General features: G+C 30.0%; 4 protein-coding genes across 4 annotated transcripts; 3 read left to right on the top strand and 1 right to left on the bottom strand.

Moving 5' to 3' along the window:
• The first annotated feature begins 947 nt into the window (after window positions 1–947).
• Window positions 948–1,415, top strand: LOC113371579. Its single transcript, XM_026612216.1, has 2 exons — window positions 948–1,105; window positions 1,184–1,415. Exons 1-2 carry the CDS (start codon window positions 1,065–1,067, stop codon window positions 1,326–1,328), a joined length of 186 nt encoding a protein of 61 aa, XP_026468001.1. The 5' UTR covers window positions 948–1,064; the 3' UTR covers window positions 1,329–1,415.
• On the top strand, window positions 1,335–1,880 carry LOC113371577 (mitochondrial import inner membrane translocase subunit Tim10). The gene is made up of 2 exons (XM_026612212.1): window positions 1,335–1,510; window positions 1,632–1,880. The coding sequence occupies exons 1-2, from the start codon at window positions 1,369–1,371 to the stop codon at window positions 1,763–1,765; spliced, it is 276 nt and encodes a 91-aa protein (XP_026467997.1). The 5' UTR covers window positions 1,335–1,368; the 3' UTR covers window positions 1,766–1,880.
• A 362-nt stretch (window positions 1,881–2,242) lies between these two features.
• On the top strand, window positions 2,243–6,745 carry LOC113371538 (isoleucine--tRNA ligase, mitochondrial). The gene is made up of 16 exons (XM_026612165.1): window positions 2,243–2,581; window positions 2,654–2,776; window positions 2,865–3,015; window positions 3,075–3,282; window positions 3,342–3,455; window positions 3,686–3,885; window positions 3,951–4,117; window positions 4,286–4,528; window positions 4,615–4,787; window positions 4,856–4,997; window positions 5,056–5,216; window positions 5,280–5,414; window positions 5,487–5,739; window positions 5,803–6,049; window positions 6,140–6,321; window positions 6,506–6,745. The coding sequence occupies exons 1-16, from the start codon at window positions 2,375–2,377 to the stop codon at window positions 6,719–6,721; spliced, it is 2,922 nt and encodes a 973-aa protein (XP_026467950.1). The 5' UTR covers window positions 2,243–2,374; the 3' UTR covers window positions 6,722–6,745.
• Window positions 6,746–7,083: 338 nt separating this feature from the next.
• Window positions 7,084–19,746, bottom strand: LOC113371544 (apoptosis-inducing factor 3-like). Its single transcript, XM_026612172.1, is given in 5 exon segments — window positions 7,084–7,274; window positions 7,277–8,496; window positions 11,952–12,215; window positions 13,620–13,701; window positions 19,571–19,746. Coding segments are annotated over 5 exon segments (1,761 nt in total). The 5' UTR covers window positions 19,619–19,746; the 3' UTR covers window positions 7,084–7,127.
• Window positions 19,747–19,751: the final 5 nt, after the last annotated feature.

Raw genomic sequence — 19,751 nt, forward strand, 5'->3', positions numbered from 1 at the left:
AAGCAAACATGGCAAACGCCATACAACACGGCCACAATCAAGCGAACAACGCACCAAGCAAACATGGCAGCAACCGCCATACAAAACGGCCGCAAGCAAGCAAACAATGCTCCAAGCAAACATGGCAAACGTCATACAACACGGCCACAATCAAGCGAACAACGCACCAAGCAAACATGGCAGCAACCGCCATACAAAAAGGCCACGGCCACAAGCAAGCAAACGATGCACCAAACAACATGGCGACCGCCAGCAAAAACGGCCACGGCCACAAACAAACAAAAATTAATCAAACAAAAACTTAAAAAAAAAAAAAAAAACTCAACAAAATTTACAAGAAAATTCAAGATGGCAGCCCGAAGTTCAAGATAAACTTTTCGCCGGGGGGGAGTGATCTGTAGCGACCTGGCAACCCACATCGCACCTCAATTTGACAGTTAAACATTATCTTTGGCTCATCATGTTGGCAACACTACGCGAGAACCAAAGTGCAAGCTTTAGGGTCGGAACTCTCTCTTCCGTCTGCTGCCGAACAGTCAACATCATAGATTACAATACTTTCCTTTTCATTTTCAATACTAAAATATTATGTACATTTTATAAATAATAAATATAATCGCACATAGTGTTCTTACTATTTCATTATAAATAAAATATATTATATATAGACCACAGTTTCTATAGTCCTTGCACAATAAAATATCAGCAACAAATTATGCAAAAATAAATATTTTTCATGTTTACTTTTCACATAATTTAAGTCGATTTATTATTAGATAAATCTAAAATATAATATTAAACTTTAAATCTCTTCTTTTACTTTATTTTACTTTGTCTATGCTCTTGTTATTTGTTGGTCGTCAATTTTCACTTGAAATCCGCTAGAGGAGAGCTTATCTGCGTACATTACCGTCTACGAAAATATTTCCAATTTCTTCTCTGTGTTCTGCTCAATATCACATTATCAAATTTAAGTTAAAATATTGTTCTCTATTTCTAATAAAATAAAAATTCATGATCTAATAATTAATTTTAATGTTATGGGAAAATAATTATCTACATTAATGATTTCTTTAGGAAAGTACGCAAAAATTGGTTTAGGCTGGTCAGTAATCAATACACATATTTTTTAGGTTATATATTGTGTAAAAATAATTTATTATTCGATATTATTTTATTCCAGGACATTTCTAACCTTTGGCAGTATTTACGCTTTTGTTTTATCAAGGAGATCAATTGATAAACGACGTTATGAGGATATGAAAATAAGAGAACGAATTCGGAATTCTAATATCGGCGAATACGAATCAACGCGCAAATTTACATAAATTGATTCAATAAACAAGTTTGTACATTTATAACTCAGTCATGGCTCTACCTCAATTAGATCCCGCAAAAATACAAATGGTGCAAGACCTCGAAATAGAAATGATGTCTGATATGTACAACAGGATGACTGCAGCATGCCATAACAAATGTATTCCACCAAAATATGCAGATGCAGATTTAGGTAAATTGACAAGTTCTTAAAAAAATACTAAACACTTATCAATTGCCTTGCAGTTGCAATGACACTGCATTGATTTTCATGTAATATATTCTAAATTGATATAATTGTTATTTTATTGTAGGTAAAGGTGAGTCTGTTTGCTTAGACCGATGTGTAGCAAAATACTTAGATATTCATGAAAGAATAGGAAAGAAATTAACTGCAATGTCAATGCAAGATGAAGAATTTGTCAAGCGAATGGCTGGTGAAAAATAATGTTTACCATTATTAAAATGCTTGCAGAATTTTGGAATATTAGTTAATATGTTAGCAATTCAAACATAGTCAGTTATTTCTTTTTATATGCTTATAACGTGTATATGATAGACAATACATGATATATATATAAAACTTTAATATTTGTTTGTTTTCTGGTTATTTAGGTAATAACCATTTCAGGGAGATCTTTTTAAAAAAAATTATGTGGTTGGTTACCATTATTCGTCATTTATTTCAAAATAAGACTGAAACGTTGATAAACAGAATATATTATGTCTAAGTTGTGTGTGTTAATTATTATTTCTAATTCAGTCGGATTTCTTAGTTTAATTAATCTTCCAAATAATATTGCTAGAATTAGAAACATATTTGAATGACGTCCGACGTTTGTTGTACGAGAATCACATAAGAATCTCAGAAGGCTTTACTTCAATTTGACAGTTTTTATATTTTGAATTACTTATTGCACAATTCCGTCACATTAAGGTTATATTGAAACTAACCCCAAATCATGGATCATGAAACCAAATAAATAAGTATAATATTAATATTTTCATTATATTCAATTACATTAAGAATAGAAATTGAGATATCTATAAGGTCAACATGTACAAAACTTGTTCACACTGTCGATCACTTACCTTTTCTGCACGTAAAAGAAGCAATTGTGTATTAGGAATTTACTATTCAACAAAAAAAGATACAAAGATACCCCCAATTAAATATACATCAACCATAAACTTACCGAAAACAACATTTCCTACAAGAGTAAGTGTAGCCCGACGAGTGCAGGTTGATGAAGAAATCAAACAGGTTTTTGAAAGCATTATATGTAAAAGACAGAGAAAACTATGATTTTTCATTTGTATATTTTTGTTTTTATAGAACTCTGCATTCGATGAACTCTATTCATGGCAAAGAAATAATCTACCAGGCCCTGATTTCATTTTGCATGATGGACCTCCTTATGCCAATGGTGATTTACACATTGGTCATGCTATTAATAAAGTAAGCATTAAATCTTTCATATTGAATATACATATTATATATCAAACATATTTTTATAATATGTGCTAATCCATCTTTTATTATCCAGATTCTAAAAGATATTACAATTAGGCATAAAGTAATCTCTGGCCAACGAGTACATTATGTACCTGGCTGGGATTGTCATGGCCTACCCATTGAGTTAAGAGTCTTAAATGATATTAGGGAAGATATTCCACCTCACAAAATAAGGGAAAAGGGTAAATTGCCAAATATATCTTTGCTTTTATTAACTTATTATAAAATATCTTTATCTCAGCTCGTAGATATGCATTAGATACTGTAAAACAACAGCAAGAGAGTTTTGAATTATGGGGAATAATGGCAAATTGGAGCAGTACAAGTGAAACTTACAGAACAACAGACAAAAGTTATATTCAACATCAGTTATTGCTTTTCTTAGAGTTATATGAACAGGGATATCTTTATCAAGATTTAAAGCCTGTATATTGGTCTCCAGAATCCAGGTTAGTTGATATGTTATAAATTGTATCAATTATAACATTTAATTAATTACTAATTTCAGGACAGCGTTAGCAGAATCAGAGTTAATATATGATGAGCAATATAAGAGTCCATCGCTGTATTTTCGAGTAGAGCTTCAGGATTTTCCAGAGCACATAGAAGATTTTGTGAGAAAGTAACATTTTATTTTTAGTTAAAATGTAATTAATTGATGGGAAACGAGCTTAGAAATTATTTGAACTATTTGGTTGATTGCTCATTACCTCTTTTTAAGAATACTTACACATTGTACATTTTCTGAATCCAGATAATTTCTGATTCTTATAGATTATTGGTTTTTGCTATTTATGCTGTCCACTAAATAATTTCATAAGTACTAAAACATAAAAAATTTAATCTTTCAAGTTCTCCTATATATGCGTTAATATGGACCACAACTCCATGGACTCTAGCATCTAATAAGGCTGTTTGTTACAATCCAGAACATACATATAGTTTAATAGAAATTGAAAATATATCTGGGGCATATTTGATCGCAACAGATTTAATACCAGCATTTGCACAACTTCTGAACAAAAACACAAAAATACTCACAACTTTCAAAGGTTTGTTAAATTGTCTGGTATGGAGATCATATTGTACTAGTTAAATTCATTTAATTTTTTTACAGGGTCTTTGTTGGAGGATACTTCTTATAAATCGTTACTTGGTGAAGAAATATTTCCTTTTTTGGAAGGAGAGCATGTAACATTAGGCAAGGGAACTGGTTTGGTTCACACAGCACCAGCCCATGGTGCAGAAGATTTTTTAGTAGCCAAAAAATTTGGGATTGATTTGGTATTTATATAAAATTAATTCAGTGATAATTGATTACATTAAGCATACATTGCAAAATATAGAACACTTGCAATAAATACTTTACATAAATAACATTAATAAAAAATTTTATCATCTATTTAATAAACACATGTAATATCAATTATAAATTGATATTAAATTTTGTAGTCATGTATTGTTGATGAAAATGGGCGATACTCATCTAAAGCTCCTGATTTTCTGCAAGGACTAGATGTATTAAAAGAGGGAAATAAGACTATTTTAAATAATGGAGATATCAAAAAGAATATTATTCATCTTGATTCTATTGTGCATAGTTACCCATTAGATTGGAGAACAAAAACTCCAGTGATATTACGTGCCAGCAAACAATGGTTTATTGATACAGATAAATTGAAGAAGCAAGCAGTTGTGAGTTCTTATGAATATTCTTAAACCTTTTAATGAGATAAATTAAGTTTTTATTGATCTGGCTAATTTTTATTATCAATTGCAAGGAAGCTTTAAAAGGTATAACGCTGTATCCAAGCTTAAATAATCTATCAAATATGAAAGGATTTGTTAATCAAATTGAAAAAAGACCATACTGGTGCATATCAAGGCAGAGATCATGGGGTGTGCCAATACCAGTGTTGTATGATAAAACTACCAATAAACCAATTATCAATAGGTAAATTCATTAAACTTCATATATAATTATATTCAATGGAATATATTTTATATCATCTCTACTTTTAGAAATATTGTAAGTCATCTATGTGAAATTGTTCAAAATGAAGGTAGTATTGATGCATGGTTTACAAAATCATTGGATGAACTCATACCAGGGCAAATTCTGAAGAAAAGTGGACTGAAATCAGAAGATGTATATAAAGGAAATGTAAGTCTTTTTTTGTCTGCTTTATGAAAGTAAATTTTAAAAGCAACATTATTCACAGGATATATTAGACATTTGGTTAGATAGTGGTGCATCCTGGTTGGGAGTTATAGGAAGAGATAAAATAGCAGATTTATATCTGGAAGGCGTTGACCAATTTCGTGGATGGTTTCAATCATCACTTTTAACTAGTGTTGCTTTAAGAGGGAAAGCCCCATATAAGTAAGATTCACATCAGATAGCATTAACTATTTAGAATCTCTTCTGACTTTTATATTTTTGCAGAAATTTATTTGTGCATGGTTTTGCAGTGGACGAAAAAGGTTTGAAAATGTCAAAATCTTTAGGAAATGTAATAAGCCCTACAGATATAATTAAAGGATCTAAGTCAAAACCTGCTCTGGGAGTTGATACGCTACGGTAAATCTCTAGACTGTTATAATAATTATTTTTCTAATACTGTTATATATATTAAATAAAGACTTTTTTAAGCTGGTGGGTTGCGAATCACTCAACACAACATGCACTGATACCAGTTTCTGAAACGTTATTAAATTCTAGTTCAGAAAACATTCAAAGATTGAGATTAGTATTAAAATTTTTATTAGGCGCTGCTAAACATTCAGAATTAGTTGATGTTTCAGAAATAAAAGAAAATAAAGATGTCTCATTTTCTAGAGAAGATAAATCTCTAAAACTGCTTGATAAGTATATGTTTCATAAACTGTATGAATTTGATCAAAAGGTGAATATTAATGCACAATTTAAATTAAATATGATTCAATTTACTACCTGAATTATTTTTTAGATGACTATATTATATGAATCATATGAATATAACCGAGTATGCGCACATATAATGAACTTTGTTGCAAATTCTTTATCTGGATTATATTTGCATGTTATTAAAGATCGACTTTATTGCGATTCGATTAGTGAAAGTGATGGAGCCCAATTAGTATTAGTGACCGCGTTAGGAATTTTGTGCAGAGCCCTATGGCCTATTTTGCCACATTTAGTTGAAGAAGCATGGAGCCATTATGCTGGTAATACAAGTAAGTGAGAACGTTTAGTTGCTAAAATTTGAATATTGATTAAATAATTAGTTTTATTTATGCACTCTGAATATAATGAATTTATTTTAGAACGAGAACCATTTTACCATCATCCACCTCATGTTTCAACAAGGTGGTATTGTCCAGAGGTGGTACCTCCTATGGAACTTGCTTTTGAAATGAGGTCTATGTTAAATAGTCTTGCAAAGCAGAACACCTGGTTACTGTCTGCTGATATAACAATCAATGAACGCATAAAGCCGTTAGTAAAGGTAACGTTTGAAATTCTTCTACAGATCATTGATGAAGTATAAGAAAACACACCACATGCTTTCATAAACTTATGCATATATTGATCATTACTATTCACAAAACATCTTACTATTTTACACTTTTTTTCAAATGTTTTTTTTTTTTAAATTTTGTTATAATTATAGTTCCATTGTTTTATTACAGATGTTGCAATCGCAGGAAAGTTCCAAAACTTCCGAGTTGTGCGATATACTGCAGCTATCGAGCATTACATTGTATCAGAGTGATGAATTTCTAACAAATGGGTTCAATATAGAAATCAGGCCAACAAATTCACCAGTCTGCCCTCGGTGTCGAAGGCATAGTGTCGATGATGTGGATCACTTGTGTGAACGATGTAACAATGTTTTGAATGGTTAATTATTTTATAAAATAAATATTTGTAGGACAATTAAGTATCTTTTATTATTTGAAATTTAATAATATATGGCACAAAATATAGCGAGCCGCCGGTATCCTCATAGTTGTTACTCCGTTATACATTTCCATATTATTTTATATATATTCTATTATTACATTACAATGTAAAATAATTTAGACAATGTCCATTTCAATTATTTATTAACAAAGTTAAAAAAGTAGTTTTTTTATATATATTAAAAATATTATTAACGCATCTAAGCGAGTCAACGTGTAATATGAATAACATTTTACAATCAATATTCTTAAATTTTTTACAATAGCACAGCCATAGAAGCACAACCCCTCTGAGTATCTCGTGTAATCGCTTTGTATTATGTAGGAAAAGGAAGCAAAAGTGTATAAGCTATTCAATTTTCAAACTAGTCCACGCCAATGGATCAATCATTACATCTTGTTTGTATAAATGTTTACCATTAGAGAGCCATTCAGCATACAAAGATACCATAGGATCCTTATTGACGCTTAACATTGACGTAACCCTATCTTGATCGTCAAAATAGAAAACACAAGAAAAGATAATTCTTCGAGACTACCTACTATTTGCAAATTTGTGAATTTTCCATATCCAGTGTACCTGAAAGATTTTCCATAAATCATAGTCCAAAAAAATGGAACACTCCTGCAAGGTACATCTCTATGCAGCATGTTCAATGCGGCTATTTTTCCGTGATAATGAGCTAATGGATAGTGGCCGATCGAGGCAGACTGATTGAAATTGCAATACACAGGAGCATATGCTATATCACCACCGGCATACACATCATCTACATTAGTTTTCATAAATCTATCGACAATAATTGTACCATCAGTGTTCAATATTATTCCAGAATTTTTTAAAAAATCAGTATTCGGTATGGTTCCGACTGCCATGATTAACAAATTTGCTTGCATAATATATTCGCCATTTATCTCGACTGATTCTAAAATCCCACCTTGCCCAATGCATTTTGTGATACTGCACTTGCTTAAAAATATAACACCCTGCTCTTCGCAAAACATTTTTATACGCTCACCGACTTCTTTACCAAATATACGTTTGAAGGGTACAACATCTCTCATTACGACTGTTACTTTACGAACTTTACCAGAACAATATGCGGCCATTTCTATACTGACAAAGCTGCCTCCTAAAATCACAACTTCATTCTCGGGTTGCAATAACTTAAGTGCTTGTTTAGCGTGTTCGGTATCACGAAGAACCATCACATTTTCAAGATCATTGCCCGGGATCGGTATTTTAGCAGCTCGTAACCCAGTCGCAATAAACAATTTATAATAGTTTAAAATTTCACCGTTGCTTAATTTTACCGTTTTTTCTATACAATTTACGTCTACGGCAGGAGTTCCTAATCTGACTTCGATATCATACTCGTCGTAGAATGCGGTTGTACGCAATTGTGCCTTTTCTATTTCAAAATGTAACTGCTTACTGAGTTTCACGCGATCGTAAGGTAAATATTTTTCGCGGCAAATGATAATAACTTGGCCGCTGAAGCCCTCTTGACGCAGTGTTTCCGCGCAGACGGCTCCGCTGGGGCCACCTCCGATTATCAGGTAGACCTCCGTATTTGTTGGCAACCAGCGGCTCATCGGTTTAACGCGTTTGTTTTGGGCCAATTCCGATCTTTTGGCGCGCACCTTCACGTTTCCGTTTTCAACGGTCACTTTAAACGAATGTATAGAATCCATGCCCGGAAATTCTTCAATATCACCTGCGTAACAATAAACACTATTTCAAAAAGGTATAAGGTATCGAGTTACTTGTATCACGAATTAGATACAATTGTTCTCGAATAAAATTATTAAAAATATTTTATATCGCTTAAAATATTGTATATACAGAATAATTATTTTATCGAGTGGTTTTTAAAATAAGTTAGTTTGATCGAAAGAATATTTTTTCCATCAATTACAGAAATTAACTTAAGGATTTCTTCTTAATTAATATTCTTGCTCATCAATAAGTTTATTATCATTTTTTTATAAATAAATTTCGATTCAGAACAAAAAACATTCATAAATGGACAATACACAGTACTTTTCCTTTACAAAGTTCAGCAGAGATTTTTGACCTCATTTCCCTAATTTTGTCTAAAACATCAAATTACTGTACAAGTAAATAATAATGAGATAAATTACTTCGACAGAAAATTTAAATGTATATGTTGTTTTCAAACGAACGGTATAAATCGATGAGATTAATAATTGATTATCTTCATCATGAAACTTTTATGAAGCTGAAACTTTTCATCGCATGATCGATTTTATAAAATGACATCGTTGTTCAATAAATAAAAAAAACATCATTATATGTATCAGTAAAGTATACACATGTAAATTAAAATAGGTTCTTATATTGCCTTTGCTCTGATTTATAGCAATCATAGTATTTCACAAGCAGATAAAAAAAATCCTTTTACTAAGTGCTGCTCTTTAAAATCTTAGAATCAAATTTTTTTGGTCCACGCCAACGGATCAGCTTCTAAGTCATGTTTAAATAAGTGTTTACCATTCGCAAGCCATTCTGCATACTGGGCAACAATAGGGTCTTTATTTACAGATAACATCGATATAACTCTATTTTGATCGTCAAAATAATAAACAATAAATGATAATTCCTCCAGACTGCCTACGATTTGCAGAGTTTTAAACTGCCCGTAACCTGTGTATCTAAACGATTTTCCGTACAACATGGTCCAGAAGAAAGGCACACTTCTACAGGGCGTTTCTAAATTCATCATATTCATAGCCGCAATTTTTCCATGATAATGAGCCAGAGGAAAGTGACCAATAGCTGCTGGTTGATTGAAATTGCAATATACTGGAGCATACGCGATATCGCCACCGGCATACACACCATCTTTATTTGATTTTAAAAATCTATCGACAATAATCGTTCCGTCAGTATGCAACGCGATTCCGGAATCTCGCAGAAAATCAGTATTTGGCACAGCGCCAACTCCCATTAACAACAAATCAGCTTTAATAACATACTCGCCGTTTATTTCAACGGCATTTAAAACTCCATCCTTTCCTATGCATTTTGTGACGTTACATTTTGGCAAAAACACAACACCGTGGTCTTCGCAAAAGGCTTTGATACGTTCTCCAACTTCAGTGCCAAAGGAACGTTTGAAAGGCAGATTATCTCTCATTATTACAGTCACCTTATTGACTTTGTTAGATGAATACGCTGCCATTTCCATACTGATAAAGCTACCACCTAATATAACGATCTCATTGTCGGGTTGCAAAAGCCTAAGTGCTTGCTTTGCGTCTTCAGTTTCCCGTAGAACCATGACATTTTCTAGATCGCTGCCCTCAATCGGTAATTTGGTTGGCTGAGATCCGGTGGCTATAAACATTTTGTCGTATTTCAAAGTTTCGTTAGTTGATAGAGCAATTGTTTTATCTGTGGTGTCTACACTTAAGGCCGTAACACCTAGTTTCATTTCGATATCGTACTGATCATAGAAAGCCGTCGAGCGCAGTTGTGTCTTTTCGATTTCGAAGTTGAGCTGTTTACTGAGTTTGACGCGATCATAAGGTAAGACATTTTCGCGACAAATGACAACCAGACGGCCCGTGTAGCCCTCCTGGCGAAGTGTTTCGGCGCAGACGGCACCGCTGGGACCGCCGCCGATGATCGCAAACACTTCCTTGTTTTCAGGATCGTAACGCACCATGGGCTTCGTGCGTTTCGACTCGGTCAATTCTGATCTCTTGGCGCGCACCTTCACGTTCCCGTTTTCTACAGTCACTTTAAACGAATGTAAAGAATCCATACCGGGATAATCTTCGATATCACCTGCATAATAATAAACACCGTTTCAATGTAATGATGGGATCAGATTTGCAAGGTGATTTTTACGCCAAGGGACATTGTGCATGGTGCATTGCACAATAGAAGCAATTATTAAAATGGTAACTACAATATCCAACTAAAATGATCTGTATTAATAAAATATGCTCTTGCGATGGGAATAAGCGTTACATGCAATGGACAATAAGACTAATTTATGCATAATAACAAAATAATTAAGCAACAGATGAACTATGCTTCAGTAAAAATTTACTATCTATTAAAACGTTGAATTTCCATTTATGTTCAAATCGACATATTATTAATAATAGACTATAGCTTTTGATGTTTTGTTCAGAAACATTGTAGGAATAAAAATAACCACAAACGGAGACCGATCATTTTAAATGTCTCAGCTCGAAATCTTTTCTCTCTTCCTTTGCGTATAGACACTTATTTTTGAATAAATAATAACTGAACTAAAAAATAATAATCAGCGTATTAAAAAAATGACCTAAAAGTAGCATAATCACTCTAATAATTCCTCTACACTATAGGAGTATGAAAGATAATCAAGTGAATATTGGATTCCTTGAGAGAGTGGGCAGCAAAAAAATGTGATAAAAATAAATATTTCCTCTCGTAAAATGCAGAAGACTAACCCTCCATCCTCCCACTGATACCAAAAATAATATTAGAATTTCTCAGTTCATAATTATGACTTATTAAACGAATTAGAATTCGTTAAAAACGACTATTAAAAGTCAGCAAACTACTTATTAGGAACGCAATAATATGCGGTCATCAATTTTTTTTAAATTTTCCTTACAAAAAAGGAGGATAAAAACAGAATTTGGTAAAAAAGAATTAAGATTATTTAACAAATCATTAAGGAATAATGATAATATTAAAATGATAAATTAATAACACATAATAACGAAAAAATCCACCAACATGTATAATTTTATCAATAATAATTTATGTTAGTCACAATGAGCAAAGCATTTTTGTATTATATTATAATCATGCATACAAAATCCACATCCCAGAAACAAACATTTTTTAATGTATAAATTTTAGAGATCATCCATTTATTCATAACGTAACTTCAAAAAAAAAACATTAAAATATCCATAAAATCTATAAGAATTCTATATAATAAAATAAATATCGAATGCTGTTCATAAGCGAGCGATAAGTTTATAATGTAAATATATGTTTTATTACTGCTTCTGAGTTTTATTTCTAAATATAAAAAATAATATTAAGGAGCAGATGAATGTCTAAACGTAAAAGAGTCGCATTTAATGGATATTTTCTTGATTTTTTGTAAAAATAAAAATAATAATTAAAGACTCTTCTTACCTGTAGCAAGGTTGAAACAGGCACCATGCCAAGGACAGCGCACCCGGCCCTTGCCGAGGGCTCCATTGACAAGCCTGGCCCCGTAATGGGTACATTTGGCCCCAATGGCATAAAACCTGCCGTCTTGTTTGACCACTAAAATTTTGCCATCATCCCCAATATCGAATTGTTGCATTTCGTTTTCTCCGAGGGAAGTTTCCTTGCAAACGATTTCTTCCACATATTCGTTGCTGTAGGATGAAGGTTTCAGGTCTGATGATGAGGCTAAAAATAAAAGATATAATTTATATTACTTAATAATTGTTTATCATGAAAACATAATATTAGTTGAAAATTATTTATATATTCTTATTATTTAATGGTATAAATGAAAAGAGATTCAATTTGTATGAACCGTTGTGTATATATAAAACCAGAACTAAAGTAAACTATAAATATCTATCTATAAGGTTGTTTATTATAAACATATAATATATTTTTAGTTACAATTATATAGTTATGATTCATGTGTAAATTTTCATGTTGACTTGTGTAATGTCCTTATATTTATTTTTAGTTATAAATTCCCCGTAATGTTAATTATCAGGATAATTAAAATTATGTAATTAGAACAATTTATATTCATTATTTCGCTTTAAATGCAAATTATGAAACATTGACAATGAATAAAGATGAGTTGCCTAATTATTATGGAGTTTTTTTAATTGTATGAAATATTTGCCTTGATATCAATATAATATTATTGAATAAACAATTTCTAAATTTATATTTTACCCATTTTTTTTATTCATTAGACGTTAGCTATTTATATTTGTTTTTAATTGTCATATTGTGACATATTAAATATCATTAAATTTTCGAATATCTACATAAATAAAAAAATCTACATAAAAATAAATTTATATATTTATAAGTATGTTACCAAAATATATATAAAATAATCTCATTGACAGTCAAAAAAAGTTGATTAAATTATTCTCATTTTTGAACATGAGATCAACAAAATTTACACCAGTTCTATGCGTTCAAACATCTTTTATAATTTATCACATAGGCTAATAGAAACTTTGTCTTCTGATTGTCTATTAAATAATAAATAAATGAAAAAAACATCTTTTACACTGTTTTTAGATGGTAAATTCATAGATTTTTAGTATAAGAACTTATTTAATAGTAGCCATACATAACTTATTTAAATATTATTAATGACTTTAAACTTAGATGTCTGATGTTCTAATCTACACTCTCAAAGTTTCATCATGATCCTATTAAATTCTACTTTGCATATTAATTTGGAACTGGAAGTGCTACAATCGTGCTTAGTTTCTCATTATAATATACAAACAATAACGATAATAATACTTGTGTAATTTTTTAGCCATGTAATTCTGAATCTTTTCATATGACAGTGTATAATTTCATTCATATGAGATTATACATTGCAATCGCTACTTTTCATCGCATGATCAAAATTAGAGAACTTATTAAACCTTGAAATGTGGATATGACATCAAACTGCAGAGTAATCATGCATGTGGAGGACATTTTTTAAATATAAAATGGTTAAAGAAAAATCTTGCTTGATATAAATGCTCTAACAAATTTTCTCAGTAAGATATAGAGCAAATGATATAAAATTTCAAATAGCAAATGTAAAGTTTCTCTTACTTTCAGGAGCAGTACCGCAAACAGGTGAGAATGATTTGCAATTAGCTCCACCCATGTTTCTGCTTAAATTCTGTCTTGCAATCTAAAAAATTAAGATAAAAAAGTATTAAAATCTGAAAATTAATCTATTGTTAACCACGATCTACTAATAATAGAGAGTTTATAAATAGATTCCGTATTTGATTAATTTAGCAATCTAAAAAACTTAAAATATATGGATTGAGATTTTAAATCTAAATAAATTACTCCATTGATAACTGTGATTTATTAATAAAAAATACATGGAATGCGTATTGATAAATGTAAATCATAGAAATTTCTTAGCTTCAAGGATATAATAATTTAATGAAATATATATGAAAAACATTTTAAAATCACTATATTACTGTTTCCAAAAAAAAAACTTTCGAATCACCAACAAATTAAATAAAAATGTTTGTTAACAGGCATCCTTAATTTTTTTTATTTTTTGTGTTAACCATTATTTTTAGTAGTTTAGTAGTATTATATTTTTGTTGATTATAAATTTTAGATATACCTAGTGGCCTTCTTTCTATGGAGATCTTCCACGCTATAAAAAATGGGGTCAAAATTATAGTCCAATGCCTTATATAATATCATTGTTCTGGTTTCCATTCAATATATATTGAAAAAAATATAATATATTAACTTTTATGGTTTAATCCACCGAAAAAGAGTTAAATTGAGACAAAAAGTCATATGTGGATAAAAAATTCCACATGTTTCTTGAAAATTATCTGTCATGAAGGGTCAACAGATATAGAAACATTTGTGAAATATATTGACCATACATGGCAAATAATTTTTTAGAACAGTCAGTACACATTTTGCGATTTAATAATTGTTATTCCTGTTTATTTATGTTGTATAATAATAATATACCATAGAATATTAATTAGAATTAGAATCACTGAATGAAGGCTAGGATGTTAGCCAAACCGTATGAATATCAAATAAACTTATATAAAGAATTCATACAACATTTATTGGTGTTTAAATATTCCGGATGTGGAAAAGCATTTGAATAAAAATTAGCTAGTATTAACTTAAAAAATAATACTCTTAACTTAAGGTCTTAAGATTATAAGTTCAACATATATTTCATTGTACTAATTTGATATACATCTCATGAATAATAGATTTAAAAATCATTTTTTATAAAGTTTATTATATATATATATATATATATATGTGTGTGTGTGTATGTGTGTATGTACTCAATTGCATTTATCATGGTTATTTTTTCTGCAATATCCATTCGGTTTCGACATTGAAAGTAAAATCGATTGCAAACTATAAGCAACAGGTAGGCCTGCAGAAATTATCACCAAAAATAATAGACATCAATCTTATTTTTTTTACTAACACTTAAATTTTGAATTCACAATTAAAAACAGTTGCTGTTAACAACATCACTTAAATCTAAACATATAACTTCCAATAATTGTACACGAGCACATGATTAATAAAAGGCATGATTAACCAACCTTAAGGATTAATTGTTCTACTAGAATATTTAAAAATTTAACAAATATTAAAACACTATAAATTTTCAAAAAATAAACAAGAATCGTACTCTTATTACGATTACTACAAACTAATGTGTATAAAAGACGCTTTCACGTCGACTGACTTGAGTGAAATGAAATTGATCGTCCTTGCTTTTGTAACGATGAATAATTACACAATGTTTCAAGGTTAGATAATTCTTAATAAAACGCAACTTCTAAACTATTACATATATATTCTCTTTATCGACCAACTACATCATCTATTCTATTTACACGTTATTATTAAAATAGTCTACCAGACATCTCATATTCGAAATACTTTGAAGTCGAAACCTTGCGCATGACAAATGAACATTTATTTGAACAGGGTCAGACGATAGAAAATATTGGTAAAAAAGAGAAATGGAGCATAACAGTCTCTCCTGAGATAATAAAAAACTTAAACTAGGTGTAAGTGTCCCAAGGACAAGTCGCATGAATTTTTCAACATGGGTAAATAATTGACTTGGTCATTAAGAATATCAATCAATTTTATTTTTTTTATTTATTTATTTATATATATATATATATATATATACATATATATACACACACATATATATATACACATTATTTTTATATCTCAGTCAGACAGAGGTGCCTGGTATGAAAGATTATGAAAAACAGTTTTCATATTTTATATATACATTTCATTTGACTATTTCAATAATTATAATAATTAAAATATCTTTATATATAACTCTTCAGTCTTCTTTGTCTTCAATTTCCTTGTAGTATTTCTTTATTTTTCTTTTAGATTTATCGTCATCATTGGTCATCTTAATAAATACTTTATTAATTTATGAGTGATTTATAAGAATACCAAGATGCTGTAGACATAGGGCATCATAATGTGGGAAGCTATTGCAAATTATTCAATTTTGTCGAAAATTACCAAACATAACAGTTATTTTCGACTAATAGTTATAATTGTACTCTGCATTTCCTAAAAGTACTTCTTTATATGTATGGTTAAACCACTTTTCGTAGGCATTTAGGATGTGCTTTAAAAAGCTCTATCACCGTGCAAAGTATCATCAAAATCATAAAAAACTAGCTTCCCGTACCTTAATGAAATATTCGAGTAATATTAAATGTTTTTAAATAGATTATTATAAATATTTATGTATAAGTGATGTTGAGAACTTTAGCTAGATTTAGAAAAAAAATTTACCACCACTTCTAATTACCACTTCTCCCCATCATTATGAATCGAATCATTCAAATCGGTTGATTCGTTCTCTTAAAAACTGACATTTTTAGAACTTTTTGCTTCATATCTCCCAAATCGCTGAACCTGCCTTGGGATCGTTCAAGTATTACGTAAGCAGATTTATTACAATTATTTATCCCCCCATCCCCCATGTCAGCAAAAATAAGCAAAGCTCTTACCCCCTACCCCCATGCTTACGTAAGCATTTTGCAATTAATTTATTGTTTTTTTAAATATTGTAATTATTAGGTTATAATTATAATTTTAAAAATAAGAAAATAGATTTAGGATGTAGAGATTTTACTGTAATGGTATTCAACATAGAGTAACAAAATTATTATAATCTTACGAACATAACAAACTTATTTTAAATTTTGGGTACTGGCAAAGACAATGTAAGGTTGCCATTCGGTAAAAAAAATAAAAATACTACCTGTGACGTAATCATCACCCAGACTCTCATGCCCCCCATGTCAACCCAAAATAAGCAAATTAATAACCTCCCGCCCCCCTATAGTGCTTACGTAATACTTGAACGGCCCCCTTTGCCCAAAACTAATCAGCACATCTCCCTATCAATAGAAATCGATTGCTTTTTGAAATTTTCAAATCGGTTCAGCCATACGCCCGTAAAAATTGTCTCCACACATGCACACAAATCCATTTTTTCTTAGGCAAGCCAAAATGTTCAGAAACCTCTCAAACGTGAAGATATGCAAAACTTTTCATTTTAGATTTTTGGCTCATTAATATAACTTGCCCTACGGAAAGTTAAAAATTCAATTATTTATTATGAAGAAACAAATCGCCCAATCTTTACCAAAAACTAGTTAACGCGATTCCCAACTTTAAACTTCCAAATTTTGGTTCTTTTGACGAAAACGTAGGATGAAATATTTTGCAATTGTCCTCTAATTATCGAGTTTCATCAAATGGCTTTTAAAATTTTAAAATCGGTGCAGCCGTTTTTAGAACGTTTCAGGAGACACTGAAGATCACATTTTCTTATGTTAATTGTTAAAGGTTATGTTAAAGGTCACAACTTTTAAAATTGTGATATCACTTATCAACTAATTATTTCAAAAATAAAGTATGTATTATTCCAAATGTAATCATTTTTTATAATTAAAACAATTTTCTCAGGCCTATAATATTTTAGGCTGTTCTTTTATAAGCTAATTATAGAACGCAATTTTATAAAGTTCTTAGAGTCTCATCAAACGGGTTATAAACTTTTAAAATCGATAGAACTGTTTTTGAGAAAACGAAAAAAGACGAAAGATCACATTTTGGCTCCCTTGTCTTGTTCAGGAGAACTTGAAGATGAAAGCTGGTTTTCTGCCCACGTTTTAGTGCACAACTTTTAGGAACATTCGGGAAATTGTTTCCAACTTCATGTAAAAACTTATCCTTAAAACTGCTACTTATAAGCACTTATTAATGATCATAAGTGGTTATTAATAATTTAAGTATGTTCTTTTCAAAATAGTTATTAAATTTTTCGAATGACATAGTCCTAGTTCATGCGGCACTGACGTAATTAGAATTCTTGTTCAGAAATCAATTTCTAGGAACAGAACGGTTTGGCAATACCTGGATGCATGTTTGCAAGTATGACTCATTAAGAGGTAAACCCCAATATTTTAAATACATATTTATATATTAATAACCAGAAACAGCCACATTTTTCAGAATCTAAATAGTAATCATTATAATCTAATTAAAATTAGAGTACAATTCTGAAAAGAAACATGTTTGCGGATAAAAAATAATAAAGCTAACAAAATTATGTATAGTCAGAATGATCTATTTTTTTGGGAATTTACCCTACAAATTAGAAGATTTTTTTTAAACTAACTTTAAATTTATAGTACCATATAAACGTTGTGCTCATATTTTTTTATTCAATTTCATCAGACTAACTTCTAAATATGCAGATAACAAATTATGTTAACTTTTATGTGACATTGAAATAGACGTCATTAAAATTTATTATGCAAATAATGTACGAAAATCGTATGATCAAATTAAGTAAGATTATAAAAAAAATCATATGAAGAACATTTCAAAAGAAACAAAACTGATGATAAAAAAATAATTATGGTTCATGTTTTTAAACAAAAATAAATTATTAAAATTTATAAGGCCAATAATCAAAAGAAATATTATTAAATAATTCAAGAATCCTTTTCTCATCAATATCCATGTAATCTAATAATAGTCCAATAATAATCCAATTGGATTTTAACCCAGCTCATCTAGGACCTACCCTAGGGCAGTACTACCCATTATTTTATATATGAAAAATATGTTTTCAGTTGAAAATAAGCCCATATCGAGCACTGCGGTGTGAAACGGCAATGGAAAATCTCTCATACTATTCTTCCCTAAATCGAATTGGAAAAACAATAAAGAAGAGTTTTCTTCTTTAACCTCATAAGACTAAAAAACTTTAATTAAGTAATTTATAGTTATCTGGCTATTATCTTACTATTAATTGATATACTTATTTCATCATTTTATGTAGCTATAAAAAGACTAAAATAAATCTTCATTATTATGAAGGCAGAGGTAAACTATGGCTGAGAAATGCCATATGATAAAAAGTAAATAAGAAACATGTAAATAATAAAAAAAATGTAAATAATATACATCATGTATATAAGGCATTTAAATAAATTGTGTAGAATTATATAAGCAAATATTAATTAAAATTTAGGTGTACTAAAAGGACCAACAAAAAAGCTCCAGTAAAAAGGCATCTTTAAGAAGTAAATAAGCAAAAGGTAAATGTAAAAAAAACAAGTAAAATTATATAAATTATGAAAGGAGTCTTTAATTAGGCATAGATTATTAACTAGAAGAAATTGTTCCTGACATTCGGCCACGGCATAACTAGGAATCAAATAGTTTTATAAATTCAGGATAAAAGGTATGTTTTCAAGTAAGAAATATAATAGAACATTGATTATTATAATATTTTAAACCATATTACTGGATGCACACACAATCCACCGGAAATTTCCAAAACATGTGATTTTATGAAACAATGAGTTTTATAGAATGAACATTACTTTCACCCCGTAATTAATTTTTTTTTATTAATTAAAATTAAAAATATTTATGTAACTACATATTTAATAATGATAAACGTCAAGTAAACTTACCAAAGTGTATCTTCTCAGCAAATTGGACATAAAATTCAAACTCCTCATGCTCCCTTCTCCTCACAAATTCTACACATCTCTTAATTATTTCTTATGCCATTTTAAAGTTATAATTAAATGTTAAAATGTTTTTTATTGTAAAATTTCCTTCTAAAATACAGCAGGCGCACTATTCGTAAAA

This window comes from Ctenocephalides felis, unplaced genomic scaffold, assembly GCF_003426905.1.
Source record: "Ctenocephalides felis isolate EL2017-DRISC unplaced genomic scaffold, ASM342690v1 CF-g0.4_SCAFFOLD_01492, whole genome shotgun sequence".
Classification (NCBI taxonomy): Eukaryota; Metazoa; Arthropoda; class Insecta; order Siphonaptera; family Pulicidae; genus Ctenocephalides; species Ctenocephalides felis.